General features: G+C 37.5%; 1 protein-coding gene across 1 annotated transcript; it reads left to right on the top strand.

Moving 5' to 3' along the window:
• The first annotated feature begins 895 nt into the window (after nucleotides 1-895).
• On the top strand, nucleotides 896-19,412 carry foxk1 (forkhead box K1). The gene is made up of 9 exons (XM_056261650.1): nucleotides 896-1,499; nucleotides 4,392-4,589; nucleotides 11,791-11,947; nucleotides 12,030-12,176; nucleotides 12,258-12,451; nucleotides 14,542-14,708; nucleotides 15,060-15,314; nucleotides 15,454-15,642; nucleotides 16,688-19,412. Exons 1-9 carry the CDS (start codon nucleotides 1,093-1,095, stop codon nucleotides 16,885-16,887), a joined length of 1,914 nt encoding a protein of 637 aa, XP_056117625.1. The 5' UTR covers nucleotides 896-1,092; the 3' UTR covers nucleotides 16,888-19,412.
• The last annotated feature ends 1,514 nt before the right edge of the window (nucleotides 19,413-20,926 follow it).

The raw sequence follows: 20,926 nt of genomic DNA, 5'->3' as shown, positions 1-20,926 counted from the left end.
CCAAATGAAATATGTGTCTGAGGAACTCATTACAAGGATACATATTGTCAATCATTTTAAACTGAACATTTTACCTTGGGAAGAAGTGAAAAAAGGAGAGAAATCTTGTTCTAATTCGAACCACTTTCTCTTTAGGAAAACCAAAAACAAGGGATCTATTTCTAACTTTAGAAGTGGAAGCCTGTGTATAATTACAAATGTTATTAAAACCTTTTTCTTACAGCTCTCCTCCGTAAAATGAAGACCAGAAATTACAGATATTTTACTTTAACCAACTGAACCAAACAAGCAGGGCTTTTAGATTTTAACAAAGACACATATAATTTCCGAGTAGCTACACGTGATATATGCCTATTGTATTTTCCACAAAAAAAATCATCATAACTAAAGAAATTTCCTTCTCCATCCATAATGTGTACAACCAGACACCTTTATTCATCCAGGCCTGAAAGAACACATATTTCCTATGAATGTATTTTAAAATTAATTAGAACGTGTCCTTGCGAAAGTCCATCATCCGGGGTTTTCCTCTGCCTTGTTCTTTCTCTGTTTATAAACAGAAAGAGCGCAGAATGGTCGATGCGCCGTGACGTCACTTCTCCAACCACGTCACATTATTTTGACCGTTCTAAATGTTTTTCATATCGAACGAGAAGTACTACAGATCAAAACCCACGTGTATTTAGTTACAATACGAGCAACCGCGCTTGCAATTGACATCAAATCATCTTATTTTTGTATTGCCGCATGTAACGCACGTGTCGTCCGGTTCCAGGAACTGAAACAATATTAACCTTTAATTTGCCAGAGAGCTTAGTGTGAGACCTCGGGAAATTGTCGAGAAAAAAAAGAAACATCACAGATAACAATTACGAGAAATATCAAGAATATCGCATTATTTCGCACTAACTGTTTTAAAACGAGTGAAGTGTAGACGAGTGATTAAAGCGCACCACGCTCCCGTCCAATAATCCATGACGTGTTTTCCACGCGCCATCTCCATGTTTTGACTACCACCACCAACAGCAACACAGTGAACCCTACCAACACATAGCCGTTGCGCTTGCAATCCCCTCTGTGTTTTTCAACAAAATGGCTGATTTTGGGGATGATACCGGAGCGAGAGCCCTGCTTGCCCTCAAATCTGCTCCTTGTAGCCCGGTGGCTATTTCTATCCCGCCCGTGTACACTTTCTCCTCCTCGACTTCGCCCGGGATCATATCATCCATGCCCCTCTCCCCTCCGTCGCAGGCCCTCGCTCGCCTGGAAGGCAGGGACTTCGAGTTCGTCATGCGCCAGAAGACGGTGACCGTGGGGCGGAATTCGTCGCACGGCTCCGTGGATGTCAACATGGGCCACTCGAGCTTCATATCCAGGAGACATTTGCAGATCACCTTCGAGGAGCCGCATTTCTACTTGCGCTGTCTCGGCAAGAACGGTGTGTTTGTCGACGGCGTTTTCCAGAGGAGAGGCGCACCTCCACTTCTCCTACCGAGGGAGTAAGTTACTAAAATGAGATCTGTTTCCTTCAATTAGCCAGATGGCAAGCACCCATTCACCCAGAGAGCTAATGCACTACACATACAAGAGATTAAATGAACGTGCTTAATGCAGTGCCTGCATAATCCAACATGCAAGTGCAGCCACGAGAGCTGTCAGAAACTGACTTCAAGATCGTTTCAGTGTCTTTAATGTACAAATTGGAAGGGGAAAAATGAAACTTTAAATGTTATTTCCAGCTTCGAACTTTTTTGGGCCCTGCATAATCTTGACAGTGTATTAATCTGCTATTGTTGAAGTAAATCAACCAGTTAAAGGGATAGTTCACCCAAAATAATCATTTACTCACCCTCATGTTGTTTTAAACTTAACGTTATTTGACTATTTACTCAGTGGAAGGAAATTGTGCATTTTTTAGCCATAGAATGAAAGTAAATGTAACCATATCCATTTGTGTTCCATTGGGAAATGCAAGTTTGAAATAACATGAGGGTGTGTAAAAAATAACAGATTTATTTTTTTTATTTTTTGGGGTCAAGTAACCATTTACGCCCAAGGTCTGTGGACCTGTCAATGGATCTTGATTCAAAAAGGGTACATCTTTATAGTATAAATTTACTGACCCTTAAGTGTTTGTTTTGAGGTTGCCGCTGAAGATGGGTTAAAATATAAACATGAAAAGTTAAACGTTTCACTTTACGACCACAGGAACGGTGTGCACGACAGAGACTGGATCCACCACATGATTTTTGTGGGCAGATGTGAAATACAGGCTGCATTTATGACACATATCAGTAGTAACCACTTTATAATCTTTAGCAGACAAAGAACAGAGGGAAAAACCTAGTGATACTATAATGTAGTACCTTGAACAACAACATTTGAGTAGTAACTTGACATGGATTATACACAATTGTCGTCTTTGTTTTGATTGGTTTGAAGTGTAAACTATTACAGTTCTCGATACAAAGCGCTTTTGATAAGTTTTCGAATGATTGAGCTTTCAATTTTCAATTCGTTTTTACATTATTTGAATTTGTATTTAAACTTGTACTTTCAACTTTACATTTACGCTGTGAAAAGTGTTTTAATGACCCATTCTAAACAAAAAAATTTAAAAGAGCTGTTACTTTTCCCATGATTTAGTTGTTCTGCTTACACTAAGTTATTTATCTCTGTAACAATCACAAATCAGTTAGTGGTTGATGATCCTGCTGCATTAGATGTCTCTGATAAAGTGTGCCACAAGTAAACCGGTTACAGTATCTGTAATCAGAGTTAATCAGTATGAAAGCAGTTTTTAGCCTTAAATGTAAACACTAATGATTGAGAAGTGGATAAACTAGTTAACTAGATCAGACTGAAGGTCCCTACATGGCTGTGCTACTGTTAGGCTCTTTGTCTCTCTCAGATTTTATTAAAAGCACTATTTGGCTTCTTCATTCTTATCAGAATTGCTTTTACTGTCTCGGTGTGCGCCATCTGTCTTATCAATGCGGAATACATCTGTGGAGCTTGTTGTCATGGAGGTCAGAGCGGCTATTCCTGCAGACTGCTGTGAAAACACGGACAGACTGAACCTGTAATGGGTGCATGCTAAGCCAGCGATTCAAAACAACTGCAGTGTGTATGCTGTAGCATTAAAAGTGGCTTCCTGGTGCAGCACTTGTGTAAATACGTCCAGTGGAGGCGGTGCACCAATTCATTATTCTCTCTGGCTACACTGTCGACAATTCAAAAACACAGAAAAAGGGGTGGAAGGGAGGGTTCATCTTTTTTTACTCCAAAGTTCACGTTTTGTTGGTCCCAAGCAAAAACATAGCCTAACAATTATGTAATTAGATTTTTTGTGCAGATTTTTTGCCTTTTTTGTTTGTTTATTTTGTGTTCACTACCCACAAATAATTTTTAATGACAAAGTAAATGTCCGATTGTGAATCTGAAATTCCGTACAAACCTTTCAAGGACAAATCTTCACTATAGCCGCATATTGGAGCAAACCATCTCTTTTCTTTCTGAAAAGTGTGGTTGTTATTGTTGAACCAAGTGTGCGGGTAAAATGCAAGGAAACATCTCAAAATACTGTAGTTTTTTTAACATTATTTAAAGTCAGTATTCTATGATCAGAAAATAATTATGCTCCGAAGTTTGAGGTCAGTAAGATTTTTTTTATTTTTTGGGGAAAGAAATTAACACTTCTATTCAAGTATGCATCAAATTGATCATAGTGATAGCAAAGACATGTATGATGTTACAAAAGATTTTGGTTTCAAATCAATGCTGTTATTTTGAACTTTTCAAATATGTGGCAGCATATTAAGCAGCACAACTGTTTTCAACATTGATAATAATTATAAGAAATGTTTCTTGAGCAGCAAATCATCATATTACAATGATTTCTGAAGGATCATATGACACTGAAGACTGGAGTAATGATGCTGAAAATTCAGCTTTGACATCACAGGAATAAATAAAAATGTTAAATATATTCAAATAGAATTTTTTTTTTAAATTATAGTAATATTTCACAATATTGCTGTTTTTACTGTATTCTTAATCAAATAAATGCAGCTTTAGTGAGCGTAAGAAATGCTTCTCTCCCAAAAAAATTGTTTTTATTTTTGTGGAAACCACATATTTCAAAAGTTCAAAAGAACAGCATTTACAGTGTTGCCTTCCATTTTAATACTTTTGCAGTATTACTTTTTTTTTAATTATTTTTTTTTAAATCTTACCAAGCCCAAATTTGTGAACGATAGTCAAAAGCTGCTGCTAATTTATTGATTTGCAAGGTTTGCTGTACGAAAAGCACCACCTACGTATTTCACTGATCTTTAGGTTCATGTAAAATTATTTTTTATGCCTTAATGTGTCTTTGTCCTTCTCTATAGGTGCACATTTCGATTTCCCAGCACAGTGATAAAGATTCAGTTTACAGTGCTCTACCACAAGGAGACACAGAAGGAGGAGGCTCCTGTATCCCCTGTGAGACCCCTTTACCCACAAATATCTCCGCTGAAAATCAGCATTCCTGAAAATGACTTCAGAAGTATGATGAGTCCCCTGCCTTCGCCGACTGGAACTATCAGGTATGACTTCGTCCGAACGGCCACACAGAGAAAACAATTGTGGTAACACTTTAGTTTAGGGTCCAATTCTCACCGTTAACTGGTTGCTTATTAGCTTGCATATAGGATATTGGCTGTTGATTAAGTCATCTCAAGTCACCTTTATTTATATAGCGCTTTTTAACAATACAGATTGTATCAAAGCAGCTTTACAGTGATAACAGGAAAATAATTCAACAAAGTTTGTTTCTGCTTTATAGCAGATCTAGAAGAAAATAACGTCATAGTCCAGCTTAAGTAAGTTCAGTGATGGTTTATTTTTGTTGTAAAAAAGTTAATTTACTTCATTTATTTATATATAGCCGCTCTGGAGAAAACAGTGATACCAACGTTCAGTTCTCATATAATGGTGTCAATGCAGGCAGATTAATAATATTGTTGAATATTAAGTGTCCCCAACTTAGCAAGACAAAAGCCAAGGCAACAGTGGCAAGGAACCAAAACTCCATCAGGTGACAGAATGGAGAAAAAAACCTTGGGAGAACCCAGACTCAGTCGGGGGCCAGTTCTCCTCTGGCCAACGAGCGAACAGTGTATGATTATGATTCAGGCAGCATTACAGGTCAGAAGTCAGATTGGATCAGAACATTCAGAATATTTATCCAGGTTCATCTGGCTGAAGATCACACCGGTATGAAGACGGGTTTATTATGAACAAGTACTTATTAAGCCCATATTAATGCCTTATTCTGCATGAACATATCCTACATCCCTTAATCCTACTCAATACCTAAAATTAAGAACTACCATACTAACTATTAATAAGCAGTAATTGGGAGTTTATTGAGGCAAAAGTTGTAGTTAATAGTTAGTAAATAGTGAGAATTGGAAAACTAAAGTATAGTTTCATTAGAGAACCAGTTCTTTTCCAGATCTTTTTGAAAGTAATTTTTGTTCTCATCTTGTCTTCTGCATAGAAATGAAAACATGAGCGAAAATGTACAGCACCTAATGTATTTGGTGAAATACATATGCAAAAATATGACATTTTAAAAAGACTACAGAAAAATAGGTTTTGCATATTCGTATTATTATGTCAGTCAATTTAAGCAAAAGTCACATTTCAATATGTTTCCAGAGTGCATTCCTGTATTTGCACTGAAGCATCAGAATTTGCATGCAAAAGGAGATGCTTGATTTTGATTTTGAAGCTGCCTGCTTCATTGTGTATCTAGTAGATACAATAGTGGTAGGAAAAGCCTGCCCCTGGCGGCCTCTCCGCTCTTCTGCACCACGTGTGGCTCTCAAAGCAAGCATGCTGTGTCCACATACCATATATGGCATGTGCTGAGCTTGGAGCTCCCTGATTGGTCGGTCGTAAAGTGTTGTGGTTTGGTGTTTTGAGCCACAGATAGTTTCCTTTTTCCGAGGCCTCCAAACACCCCCCTCATCCCACTCCTTGGCCTGCTCCTACACCCAACACAAACAGACACATGCTTTCTGTCCTTCCTGATTCCTCTTCCCTTACTGGGGGGAATATTTCCTTCTATTCAGCTCTACAAGCATTGGAACTGGTTATCCACGTCTGAGCTGCAGTTTCTACTGTAATATTTTTCTCTTGTAAGTTTCAGTCTGTGTGTAGTGATGGATTAGGGACATTTCCCAGATTGTCAGCCTGCTGCTCAAACAGCAGATGTGTGTAAAGCTTTGAATCCCAGACACATGGAGCTGCTTGAACAACTGCCATGTACAGTACAACCAGCAATACCAGCTCCTTTGCACATTTTTTCTTTATGCTTCAGAATCATTTGGGTAAGGCGATAGCACTTTACAATAAGGTTCCATTTGTTAACAACAGTTATTGCATTAGGTATCATGAACTAACAACTATTTTTACTGCATTTATTACTCTGTTAATGTTATAAATATACTATTGTTTTTTAAAATTACGTTTGTTCACAATACATTAATTATTGTTATTTTACTAAAAAATAAAATGTCCAACAGAAATCTTTCTAATAAGAAACGCGTCCTATTATTATCATGTCATTTTAATGTAAAAGTCTTTACAGTCACTTCTTACTCCATTGATTAATTTATTGAATCCTTTCTGAATAAATGTATTAATTTTTCTTTTTCTTGTTAAATCTCACTGACCTGAAACTTTTGAATGGTAGTGTAGATGATAGAAATTAACAATAACCTAGATAAACAAATGCTGAAAAAGTATTTGTCATTCTTAGTTCATCTTACATAATGCATTAAATAATTGAATAAATTGACTAATAAAATTAATCAAACTAAAAGTTGGCTAGAATTTGTGTTGGATCATTTTTTGATTCAGAAAAGATGTCTGTTAGTTTAGTGAGTAAATTATCAATTGGTTAAATAGTTGTCCTCTGTAAATCATTACTGCACATGACCCTTTGGAATCATGTGGCTTACCAACCTCATTGTTTATACTACAATGTGTTTTGAATTTAAGTACCCCTAAATTTGGCGGATTGTTATTACTTTTAATATAAATGCATTGCGTAAAGTAATGAAAAATGATGCAAAACATTTCAGTTAGTTCATCACAACAAACTTAGTAACTGGTCAGTTCTGTTTTGGACAGCAGGAAAAAAACAATGCTAAATGCAAATAATAAATGTGGTTGCCGATATTAATATTTATTTTAAACTTATTCATTTATTTAATAATATATTAATCTTGATAATGTTAAAACTATTCAGTGATTGATTTTAAAGGTACACTGTAACTTTTGGCCCTCTAGCGCATGCGAAACAAAACTGCATGCATTTTGTGGAAGAACATTGTTTTGGTTGTGCTTCATCTCTGCGTTAAGGCCTGTTCACACCGGGAGGAATTTCGCGTGCGTTATTCGCCGACGTTTAACTCCTCGTGACTAAACAAAGGGCGCCTATGTGAGTGTGCACACCGACGCGTAAAACGCCACGCGTAAAAGCGTCATTTTTTTTAAAAACGCCTCGGGTTTGTTTTTTTGGTTTGACGTGCCGCGTCAAAAACTATCCGACCAATGAGATTGGCGCTTTTGCTAACGTGTCTGGAGCTTCTGAATTTACAGTGAAACACAACTTGGGGGCGCTCAAACACAAAACGGTCTTGCCGAGCACACATACGTAATGGCGAAGCGTCTACACTCTGCCGGGAAGAAATAAGACGAGGAAGATGCAAGGCTAGATGAATGTAGAGCTGCTGTTCTTGTTGGTGTCTTTATAAAGAGACACCAACGACAATAAAGAACTATATGACAAACGCGACAAACTTGCTCTCTTCTTCTGAGTGACAAGCGAGTGTCAGAAGCGTAGTTGCGCAGCGCCACTTTGTGGACCGGGGTATTTCTGTTTTACATTAAGCGCCATCTAATGTCAGGGAATGAATTTGCATGTTCACTCGGCTCATCGTCAGCGAAAATCGCTTGGGTGTGAACACAAAAAACGCGTTGAAAAACGCTGACGAATAACGCAAGCCGATATTCGTCCCGGTGTGTACGAGGCTTTAGCCTGGTTAAAACCAGACCATTCTCAGTTGTAACTGAGTTATGGTCTGGCAAAGCGTCATAGACAAATCATTTCCAGAGGGGCGTCACTAACGGACGTCGCGGATAGACCTAAACCCAATCAGAGCGATGAAGGAGATGACGTATGCAGAGCGGCAGAAACATCTCCGAGTGTTGTTCTTTGCTCGGTTTTTAACAAAAAGGAAACGTTCAAATCGCTTAAAACAGACGCGATAGCTGATTCGAACGAGTGATGTTCACCGGCAGCATCCATCTTTGTAATGTAGGCTAAAATCTGCTTCAAAATCCCAGTGCTGTCGTCATCGTGTAAAGCCCGTCCCAACGTTTCTGATTGGTTCCTCGATTTTGACGGATTGGAAATGGGCTTGAATGAGCTCTTTGCCAGACTAACTTTCAGAGCAAATCTAAATATGCCGGAAGTTGTCTGGGTTTTCCCAGGCTATCTCTGCGTGACTGTGTATTAATACCACTCTTTACAAAAGATAATGCTTTGCCATATGTAGCTCTCTAACAGAGTTCATTGTAATTTATCTGTTTAATAAAATACCTTACTCTAGCCTGGGTTTCCCCATACTGCCTTTGCGCAGCACGATTTTACTCACGCTGCTAGGTAGTCTGGATACCATGGACCAAATTTTCGCCTCAGCGAGGGGACCAATCACAGAACGGGGAGGGAGCAGCAAGACGATGACGACGTCTATGCGACACACCGAAGCAGTTTGTTTATACCTATGGATCAAACATGGCAGCAGACGTGAAGTTACCTTTCGATGCTGCCTTGGATATTGTTCTAAGTAGTTTAGTACGCAAATAAATCTCTGACCCATCGTCTTCTTCCTCGTCTAATTTCTTTCGCTCTACATACGTCATCTGGTTTAATTGAAACGATTGGCTATGAGCTACGTACAGGCGCACTTGATAGACATTCGTAGCACCCAATAAACGGCTCTGGGCATTCGTAAACCACGCCTCAAATACGAGAAAATGAACATGTGGTTTCCAGACCACGTCTCAATGTCAATGAGACATGGTCTGCCGTTAGCCAGGCTAACCTTACTCGGCTGTTGAGTAACAAAAACCCCATCTCCGCGTTGCTTTCAAATCCCTCAGTTTCCGCCATCTCCGTAAAGCCAAGGCAATGTTGATTCTTGTTTTATTACGAGCTTTGTCGCGTTCTCTGTTTCCCAGCAGACTCTCCACTGTTAGCTGTTTTTTTTAAACTGGCGATTCCCCGGAGGTTCGAGGTTATAGCTGCTCCATGTCAATCTTTCTCACTCGTTGTGACCGCTAACCTATCTCACTCCCACACCATACACACGTCAAAGTAGCTGGAGCAACTTTTCTCTATTTATATAAACGATGAGACATGCATGGGCGAGTGACGCATGTACGCAATTTCCTGTGAAAATCATCCTGCCAGTCTAATTATAATCACTTATAATAGGCTTACCATAGTGAATCAGGGTAAGACAAAAACACGTTTTGGAAAAAGGATTGATGTTTTGACTCATTATTAAAAATGTGTTAATTTTGTACAAAAATACCTTTAAAAGTGTACATTTAAAAGGACATTTGGTTAACTTTTGTGTCATAATCAAGTTTGGTACTATGATGTATCACCATTTGATACTAAATGTAAAACCGGAGTTATTTTATTTTGATCCCATTAGGATCCTTTGGGATTTTTATTTTTTTCTAATTTAGGATTTAAATCCAAATAGGAATCCTGTACACATTCCTTTAGATTTTTAACTAGGACAAACATTTTGCCTTTGAATTATTATTTAAAAAATTATTTTTACATATTTGTAATCCATTTTTAGTACAGAAGTTTCATTGTGAAGTCTCTGTGGAAGAGGTGTTAGTTGTCTTTTTGCTTGTCCTTAAGGTGTTTTTGTAATACGGTCTGGCTGTTGTGAAAATGCTGCCTCAGGACTGGACTTCAACCCAAAGCTCCCTGCCCGCTGTGCCCTCACACACACACACACACACACACACACACAATTGCCTTCCCCATGCCGCTCAGAGAGGCCTGTTTGTCTCTGCCCGCACAACACAATGGAGCCTGCAGCACAACAGCCTTATCTGAGCACTCTGTTGTGCCCTGCTGTCAGAAAGCCAGCGATAAAAAATAACACAGCGGGTGAAGGAATGGTGGGGTGTGTCTGCGTTATGGGAGACTTACTGATATGTTGACAATAAACGAAAGCCTTAAAATAGCACTGCTCAGGATGTCTTTCTGTCAGTTTCAGCCTAAATGATACAGTTATTATCATTACAATTCGGAAACCCTGTGGCTAATGGCTCAGTAATTGTTTTGCTTGTTTATCTGAATGGTTTGTTTTTTAGGGCTCAGGGCCACCTACTGGCACATTGTTTTTCATGTCAGGTGCATAACAAGGGTTATAAAATGGATTATAATGTTGTGGGTTATTTTCAGCATGTAATCTGCTGTCAGTTACCACAGGCAATCATGAACAACAAACAGGAAACATGTTTAAAGTAACACACGCAATTAATACACATAAAATGGAGCCAGAAGGCAAGCGAGCAGGAGAGTTGAAAACATAGACTGCAAAAAAAAGATTGGTTGAAAAGCAGAAACTTTTATGCTTGGATTTTTGCACAAAATTGACTTGAGCCGAAGTGTTCTAGATGGATGTGGTTCTTCTGGTTGTATTTTACTACTTTATGCAAACAGTGCTTAATGAATAACTATGTATAGAAATTGGCAATATATTAGGACCATGTTAGTCGATATCAGGTGTGTTCTGAATATTTATTGCTCTATTCTATTGGATATGTACTTGTGGATGCTCTTTTTTGTTTTTGTTTTATAGTGCATCCTCGTCACATCCCTTCATTGTCCTGATACTTCTGCATATATTACCTAGTGAAAGTAACCAGGTTTACTTTTCAGCTGGTCATGACATAAGTTTACATAAGTATAATTTTGTTTATTTTGGTTGTGAAACTGCCATTCATGACTTTTTTTCTTTTTTTTTAAAAAGAAACTAATACTTTTATTCAGCAATGCATTAAAATACATTTTAGTAAGATAAAAAAGTTGTTTTCAATTGTAATAATATTTTACTGTTTTACTGTATTTTTGATCAATTAAATGCACTAAATTGCTTATAAACCTAAACATTTAAACTGGAATGGACTTTGTCACATTTTTTCCAGGGTTCTCAGGAGCAAAAGTCAGAGTTGGCTATACTTCTATAGTGGTGAACGAAAACTACAACAAATATATTTTTGTGCATTACCATTTGCTCCAAGAGCAAAAGGGGGGGAAAAAATCATGATAGCGTTTGTAAGACTTGCCAAAACAGGAAAAAAAATATCGAGAGATTGCTTACAGTGGTCAGAAGAGAGAAAGATGTCAAATCCTTCAGCTGTTGTGTTAGAAACACCTGCACATCAGCCTCAACAAGTTAATATAAAACAAGGTATAGTGTAATAAATGTACATTACATTTAAAAAATATATATATATATAAATATAAAAACTTTTCTAGATTTACGATGCTATTAACTGTGGAAACGCTTCATCAGTCTGTGAAAAGGTTCTATATAATCTTAATCAGAAGCATTCCTTAAATCTCTGAAACAGTCTTCTTGGCCTGTTTAATAAATGATGTCTTCACACCTTTCTGTCCATTCTTTCTCTACTTAGCGTTCCCAATTCCTGCCCAGCGAGCCCTCGGGGCGCAGGTTCTTCGGGATACCGCTACGGCCGCAACATCACATCAGATCTCCAGCTGGCAGCTGAGTTTGCTGCCAAGGCTGTGTCAGAACAGCGCACTGAAGCCACGGGAGGAGACAGTCCTAAGGTAAGAGCCTCCAGCATCCCAATGCATGTCAATCATGGTCAGTATGTTTGTTCCCAAGATTAACTGTCCACTCTTCCTTCAGGATGAGTCCAAACCTCCATACTCGTACGCTCAGCTGATAGTCCAGGCCATCTCGTCTGCACCGGACAGACAGCTAACACTAAGTGGCATCTACGCTCACATCACCAAGCATTATCCCTACTACAGGACGGCCGACAAGGGCTGGCAGGTCAGTTTATCTGCCAAAATTGTTGTTTGTCTGTCATGTTTGTGTGCTTATTTGTATTCCCTTAATCTCATTTCTCTCCAGAACTCCATTAGACACAACCTGTCTCTCAACCGCTACTTTATTAAAGTGCCGCGCTCACAGGAAGAGCCAGGCAAAGGTTCGTTCTGGCGCGTGGACCCCTCATCAGAGGCCAAGTTGGTGGAGCAGGCCTTCAGAAAGCGTCGGCAGAGAGGGGTGTCCTGCTTCCGCACGCCCTTCGGCCCACTGTCCTCCAGGTGAGATGTCTCAGACCCCCGCTTTTAACCCAGCACGCCCTCCGCCGACCCCCTTATGACACTCGCACTGTCTGATGTAATAGAAGCCTGCTTAGCCTCTTCTGTTTCCCTCTTTCTTCCCCATCTGTCCGTTTCTTCACTGGGCAGAACAAAGTAAGTCTGTTTGAATTTGATCCCTTTCATTCGTCAGCCACTTGGTAAAGCAGCATCAGTTAGACCCAACTTTGTATTTTCTGTTTTTACACACTCTGTAAAAGCTCGCATTAGACTTGGGTCCAAAATGAACTCTAATGCATGATTCAAACATTGGCTGATGTTAGTAACTCAAGTGTGGATATTGTTACCGTTAATGCTGTTAAGCCAGGATAGCAAAAATATGGGGAACAAAATTGCAAAGTTTCAGTGTTTTAGCAAGAAGTACCATTTCACCAAAAGACTGGCTGATGTGGGATCCTACAAGACCTTCATAAAAAAATGTATCGAAGGATCCAAAAACTTTGTCATTAAAGGGATAGTTCACCCAAAACATTTAATTCGGTCATTAATTACTCAACCTAATGTCATTCCAAACACATAAGACTTTATTTCATCTTTGGAAAACAAATGAAGATCTTTTTGGTGATATCTGAGAGCTCTGCCTTTCTGTCCCTCCATTAACAGCTACACAACTGACACTTTGACGCTTCAAAAAGTTTATAAAGAGATCAGAAAACGAATCCATATTAATTGAGCGGTTTAGTCCAAAATTTTCTGAAGGGACTCGATCACTTTATATGATGAACAGATTAAATTTAGGCTTTTATTCACATGTAAACATTGATCAGCGAACCTAAAAAGAAGATCAACCGAACCTGCTTGATGCGCGAGAACAAACCTCTTGCTGAAGCTCAAACGTACTGCGTAACACAAGAAAGAGCTTTATTGGTCTTGCAGAAGCTCAAATGTCAAATATATAAATATAACATGTCTTTACTGTCACTTTTGATATATCACATTATGTAGTTATTGTTGTTTAACATTTCAAATTGTAGAGATTACTGTTAATAGATAATGATGGAACATGAATGAATAATTAGGTATTTAGGGATTAATAAAAAAAATAAAAAAAATGTAACTAATAATTGGATAAATTGTTGTTCATTTATTAGTTCATTATACTTAAGTATAATAATGTTATATTTATACATATTCAATACTAAGTGTTGCCATTCTTGTAACTATGTAATGCAAAAAATTATTTCGTGGTAGTTAATGTGAGACCCTCATTCAAAATCTAATTTCAAATTGATTAGTGAGATGCCACCTTAAAATTTGATCATTACTCAATTATGTTTAGAGGCTGAAATTTTCTTAAAGACGAAGTGTCTCATTCCTGCGCCCCTATTGGCACCAAATGAAATTGCGTCAATAATGAGTGTTTTCAAACAGGGTTCCCAGACATGCTCCCATCCACCATTACTTTGGTCATTATTTGCTAGCGTTGCTTCAAACTCACACTGCTCACATAAACAGAGCTTCACACAAACAAGCTTCACACTGTTTACACTAATTTCTTAAAGTTGTCTCAGTCTGCACGTTTTAAGAAACTAGTTTAACTTCAAAACATTTTTTATATTCAATTCATCCGCCTTTGGCAGGTGAAGCAACAAGTTACTTTTGGACCCTGCATGGCCTGTAACATCTGAACATGTATGCGTTGCATTCACAGTGTGTATGAGAATTAAGGCCCATTCACACCAAGAACTATAACAATAACTATATTAGCATCCACCAAAGCAACGTACAATAACATTCGGTTTATTCTAAGCGTGCGCTGCAGTTTTGTCGTCTGCTCAAGCATTTTAAAATCAGGATGGATTTCGATTGGCTGTCAATCGAAAAAATCGTTCTGAAAGTGATTCCAACGATATCGTTCCTCTGTCGTTATCGTTGTAGTTGCGATGGGGACTCTGCTTTTCTTTTTACTTATAATAATTATTATAACTATATCTTCATTGTGATTGTTATAGCTATCGTCTTTGGTGTGGACGGCCCTTACTGTATGCTATATGTCTGTGTGCATGACTGACAGATCATTGTGTTGGTTTCAGGAGTGCTCCAGCGTCTCCCACCCACTCCGGCCTCCTCTCTCCACACTCGAGCGGCCTCCAGACCCCCGACTGTCTGTCACGGGAAGGATCCCCAGTGTCACATGAGCATGACTTTGGCTCCAAGCTTGCGTCTGTGCCCGAGTACCGATACTCCCAGAGTGCACCAGGTGACCGTGCTTCTTTCATTGCACAGCAGTACTGACTGCCAGTGTTTGGATGTATAGTCTCCAAATAGAAACAATACTAACTTGCCTATATTTTTTTAGTAGTATGATATTAGCTCAGCTGTGGTTAAAATAGTGTAGCTTTTCCTAAATTGTGGAGCTTTTCCTGTAAACAACAAAATGCATTTTTGAACTGCAGAAGTTCAATTACAGTTTGCATAAATAATTATAACTTGTAGTGTAGCTGACTACCATTTATATCTATGCAGTCTTGGCAAGCTTCTGATTCAGAGTCGATTCTCCAGTCCTAAATGTATTTTCTCTGACTCTCTGGTGATTCCTCTTGTCTCTCAGGCTCTCCAGTGAGCGCCCATCCTGTAATCATGGCCGTACCATCTCAGTCCTCAGCCGCCATCCCCAAGCCTGTGACTTACATGCCGGCCTCCATCATTAGCTCCTCCCAGGCCTCTGGTCAGGCCATCCATGTGGTGCAGCAGGCGCCAGCTGTCACCATGGTCCGTGTAGTGACCACCTCTACCAGCTCCCCCAATGGCTACATCCTGGCTAACACCACCTCAAGCTCAGGAGAGGGACCTGGAGATCAAAGAGGTAAAACAACCCATTTCTTCTTGTTTTATCACAGAGCAGTTTTTGGCTAAATCTGTTGGAATGCCTAGTATTGTCTTCAAATTTGCACTCTGTGTGAATAGGCCTTAATTGTCTCTCTGTTAATCTTCTGTGTATGTAGTGGATGAGATGCCTATGGTTGGCAGTAGAGTTATTCAGGCTGTAGGGAGTCACATAAGCTCGGCCAATAGGGGGCAGCAGAGCTACACTGTTGTCCAGCAGAGCGCCATTCACCACCTTCCTGTGCAGACCATTTCTCAGAATGGCAAACATGCTCTTCCTATCAGCAGTGTACCAACCAGTGCTTACGGTATGTGTGCGTAGTGTGTGTCCTTTCACTGTTCTGAAGCTGGTCTTGTGCTTTACTGATATGATTTGCCAATATCTGCATGACATTTTTCTAACTTGTTTTAAATAAATGGATCATGATAAATGTAATAATTAATTAATTGATTAAAAACGCATAATGCAATTCATGCATGTAATGCTTTAAATACAATTTTCTATTTTAAGCTTGTTTTAATTGCATAATTAATTTAATTGGATTTTTATATTATTTTTGATGGGAGCAGAATATAACTCTTCTTATATTCTTTAAAAAAACTGCTTATATATATATAATTTCTTTTTTAAGTCTAGGGTTTACAGTATTTTTAACTAAAACTAAACAAAAATCATAAATATAATGAACATTAACTGAAATAAAATGAAATAGAAAAAACTTTATATATATATATATATATATATATATTATTTTCTATTTATTTATATATATATATATATATATATATAAAAAAAAAAAATATCAGCTAGTAACTAACTAAACTAAAACTAAAAACTAAAAAAAATCCTAAAACTTTTACTAATATAAAAATGAAAACAGAAAATATAAAAATAAATATCGAATTCAAAATATTTGTTTATAAGTGATACTAAAATAATACTGCCACCAAACCCAAAGTCATGTGGTGTGACCAACATGCAGGAAGAAAACAAACCCATAAAACAAGAAATTATTGCAGACCCTCATTACTGTGTGCCAAGGTAAATACGTCTCTTAAAACATAAATATTTGGTTAATTGTATAATTTTGTTATTTACTTCTTGTACTCACCAAGAAGATAGCCATGCTTCTGAAATGGTTAACAGACGTTAAACAATAATAAATAAATACTGATTGATTGTGATGAACTACAAATGTTTTGTTACTTTTAACTTGATGGTTATTAAACATTTGAATACAAATAGTACATGTCTAGGAACTTGGCACATGTTTTAAACTGCTTTATTTTAGACCCTATTGCTTGTCATTGACCTGTAACCTATTCTCTGTGTTGTCATCTCTATCCCCTCAGCCCTTACCAATCCTCTTCAGATCTTGGCTGCCCAGGCTTCAACATCCCCACCTGTGCTGGTCAACAGGCCCTCCAGCATGGAAACCAACGAGTCCAGCATCAACGAGCCCGAGCTCAAACGGCCCAAAATGGAGGAGGACAGTGTCGCTCCAGTCCCTCAGCCTGTTATTGTTGCAATGAACCAAGAGGCCAGTGAATGAATAAGTGAGTGAACGAGTGAGCCAATGACGGATCATTAAACCACATCTCACAATATCGTTAAACATATTGAGGGAAACGTGTTTGGTTTTCTTTAAAACGAGAACTTCAAAGTTTTGTAAACGCCCGACACGGGTAACTGATCGAATGTCTTTGTAAGAAGAGGTTTAAGCGTCTTTGTATCATGGGGGTTAATTCATTGATCTACATCTGGCAGCATTAAAATTCAATGCTCACAGTTTTAAATTTGTAGGGGTTTTTAATCTTGTAAGAATGTTTGAAAGAAGTATGAAGAGAGGTACATGTGCTTAAAGACACCAGCTAGGCATGTGCGCCCAGGTAGTTCCTCACAAGGTACATCTGAGAGAGAGAGTTCTTCTTTTCAGGATGGGGTGGGACCAATACCTATGCAGCTATTACAGTCTGAGACCATGAGTCTCTCTGAATTGAAACAGTATATAAAAAGGGTCACATAAAGCTGTGCGTCACTGCAGTTACCTGTGTGGCCTGTGTGAGGATTTATTTATCTCTGTTAAAATAAAAGACTATCTTTAATGAAATAATATGTTAATACTCAAAGCACACAGTAGACCACAAGAAATGAATAGATAAGATAGAGGCCTTTTCTAGCTGGAGATCTTTAACCTACATTATTATTCTGGGGAGGATTCTTACCTTGCTTGCTTACTACAAAGAGACATGTCTAGAAAAATGCTTATTTCTTAATTGGTCTGTGTTTAGCGGAAAAATTAAAAAGAACTCAATGAATGTAAGTAGCGTTTGTTTATTTGTTCGTGGCACCCACTTTTGACCTAAACTATATATTAGACCATTAGAATGTCTTTGTAGATACATTTTTGATGTTCTGTTATAAAAACAAATTGAATAACTGTTTGAAGTTCATCGCAGTCGTATTGGTCAATCCCCATTAGCACTTGGCCAAAAGAAATCCTGATTGCATCGATGGATGAATGCAAGCACATGATACCAAATGCTTTTCCAGACCCAGGAATGTAACTGTTGCAGAGGCTGTTTCTTCACTGACTTTCTGTGATCCCTTAATAATCACAGAAGCCACTAAATGAATGTTAAGTATTTTTCTGAGAGTTCAAGAAACCTATTTTTTAGGAATATACACAATGTCAGCCTTTAATGAGACTTTCTAGTTTTACTAAGAGAAGAGTAAATATATATTGTTGAAGTTATTAAAATGTGCTTTCAAGACAATCACTAACAGGATTCAGTTCAGAAACCGCTTTGTATGTTGCAAATTATACACACCACAAATGTGCAGTGAAGTACCCTAGAGTACTTGAAGTGAGCCACTGTGTGTATGCTAACGTAGTCGTACAGTGACAGCCGTACCTTTTGTAGTAGAAATCGAAACTTCAACAGACCAAATACATATCCTCATTATTAGTGCCTTAGTGCTCAGGACTAACTAAAAATCATTGTGATGTACTACTTAAAGACAACTTCATCAAACTTGCCTACTAATAAGTTAATTCGCAGGTTTGAATGAATGAACACATCTTGCAAGAAAAAATGAACAACGCAGCATCCTGCCTGTGTAACAATGGAGGGATTGTAGAGCCCTAGAAGAACAGATGAGGGTGACTATTCGTGTTGTGACTGGAAGGGACTGAGCAATATGATAAAAGTAGACAGGAAATGAAATCTCGCTGGCATCATTTGCAAGCTTCAAAACTTCTTATAGCTCAGCTGAGAAATGCATAAATCAAGAGGAATCTGACAGTAAAAAAGGTCTTTTGGAGGTTTTAAAAGCATCAAAAGAACATTTGGATTCCAACAATGCAGATATCAATGTAAAAAATATAGAGATTGGACCTAGTTGATTAGATGTTACCCTTTGTTTCATGTCATCACAATGTGGGCTACAATAAACAAAATTAATGAGAGAACCACTATTCCATTTGAAGTATACGTTTATTTGAAACAAAAGAATATGTCCTTCATGACTGGCCTGTATGCTTTTTTTTTTCTTTCTTTCTTAAATTCATTTGAGATCATTATGGAATAACCAATGGAATGGTGAAACAAACATTGTCATTGTTAACACAATCAACGTACAGAATTAGCTGTCACTGCCTAAATGTTTTTCATTCAAAAAATTAACAATCTGCCACAGTGTCTGTACGTATATATAACCATGGAGTATTTTTATCACAAAGATATTCTGATTTTTTAATTATTATTCCTTTTTGTGCTTGTTTTGTTCTGTTCATTGCTATTTGCATATGCAAGTGTTTATACACTAAACATGTCTAATTTAAACTGTTTCCTTTCTTTTTTCAAACAAGTTGAAAGATATAATCTGTTTCCACTGTACACAAAACACCCCTTAAATCCCCCTGCTTTATGAGATCTTGCCATACATCTGTGAATGTCCACTGGTTTGTCTTTTAATGTGTATTTAACTACACAATGTGTATGAGGGCTTTTCTTCTGTCCATGCAGTTTATGCAATGGTGTACCTGGAATTAATAAAAAATACTTCACTGGCTAATCTTTTAAATGAATCTGTGATCATGACATCTTGTGTCTCGATTCCATGGATGAAGGTTTAAGCCTTGCAATGTATCTTTGCCCCTGCCTTTGTTTCTTTTATCATTCATGTAATTTATTTTCAAACAGTGAAATCTTACCATCTTTAATATATGCTGGGTACTTTGCTTGTTTCTGTGTCCACAATTTTCTTTCCGGGTTTTTTTTTTTTTTTTTGCATTAACACTCTCTTTATAACCCTGTGCAACTCTGTCCTGTCTTTGTCTGAGCAGAAGTTTTGAAAATCCAGTTAACAACAAACTATTAAAAAATATGAGCTACAAAGTTTCAGCTGCAGCCTGCTTGCGCATGTAATGATGATCTCTGGCACTGGTTTATATATATTTTTTAAAAGCAGTAGGTATGAATTTTATAGCTTGCCATTGACTAATTACAGCTTTGATTTTTACTGCATCCAAGAAGTTTGTATGAGAAAGTGCACATTTAAAAAAAAAGAAAATTGTTGCTGGTGTATCAGATCTTGTATTTAAAATATTTAAATGAATGTTACTGAATGATTGAAGGTATCTTGTAATGTAACTCCTCACTGGACACTGGCTTTATTCATTTAGTCAGACTTGGTGGATTTTTATTTTTACACATAAAATTTGAATTCCTTAGTTTAACTCTAATAACAATCTGTTTTACTGTTTAAAGTATTGTGCATTGACACGCAATGCTTTTCTCGGCTAGGATTATATTGTGTTTTATGTTGTGTTTGTTTTTATTTTTATATAGTGTAGTTCGCCCTTTTGTAATGTAGTTAAATGTTAAGTGTATATGCCTAGTATATTTCCATTTGTTGTTGTAGAGAAGGTGGTAGGTAAATATTTTTTTTTCTTTTTTACATTACTGTAAAATATTCATATATTAGTACCATGTACAACCATTGGGGACTTGGAGAATACATGCATTAAATCTATTAAAGAACATTTCAAAATACACTCTTTGCCTTCTTTGCATTAGCTAAGTTTGCTTCGAAGTGATTTACAGGTTGATCGTGTAGTGCTCGCCTTAATTTAATACATTCTAATTATATGGACGTGGTTAGGTATATAAAGTGAATATGTATTTTACCAGCTAATGGCCGGTGGTACAAAATCATGGGTAGTCGTATGTGGTCGGCGACAAAATAATGTAACAAACATATAATCTAGCGGAAATATACAGTATTATATACCATTTATTTGTATATGTATGCTGTTTGGAGTTAGTGTGTTTGTGTTTAACAATGATAATGCCTGTTTATTTACTTGAAGATGTTTAAAAATATAGGTCATAAAAACTACAAACAGTGTAAACGCTAGGTTACGTTTGTTACACTATTTTGTCACCGACTGGCAAAAGGAACCATATATCTACCGAGAGATCAAAATATTCTACCCAGATGTTTTTGTACCCATATAATATTCTACTAATGAATATGAAAGTCTAATCACAATATGAATAATTCTACCACCCCCTTTGTTAAACTTT

Source organism: Rhinichthys klamathensis, unplaced genomic scaffold (assembly GCF_029890125.1).
Source record: "Rhinichthys klamathensis goyatoka isolate OS25496 unplaced genomic scaffold, OSU_Roscu_1.1 h1tg000184l_1, whole genome shotgun sequence".
In the NCBI taxonomy this organism is placed as follows: Eukaryota; Metazoa; Chordata; class Actinopteri; order Cypriniformes; family Leuciscidae; genus Rhinichthys; species Rhinichthys klamathensis.
This window is presented reverse-complemented; position numbering and strand designations above follow the sequence as displayed.

Coding starts and splice junctions, on each gene's coding strand:
- foxk1 (XM_056261650.1), top strand. CDS start 1,093: ATGGCTGATTTTGGGGATGATACCGGAGCGAGAGCCCTGCTTGCCCTC. Junction 11,948..12,029: donor CGGGAGGAGACAGTCCTAAG/GTAAGAGCCTCC, acceptor CTCTTCCTTCAG/GATGAGTCCAAACCTCCATA. Junction 14,709..15,059: donor ATACTCCCAGAGTGCACCAG/GTGACCGTGCTT, acceptor CTTGTCTCTCAG/GCTCTCCAGTGAGCGCCCAT.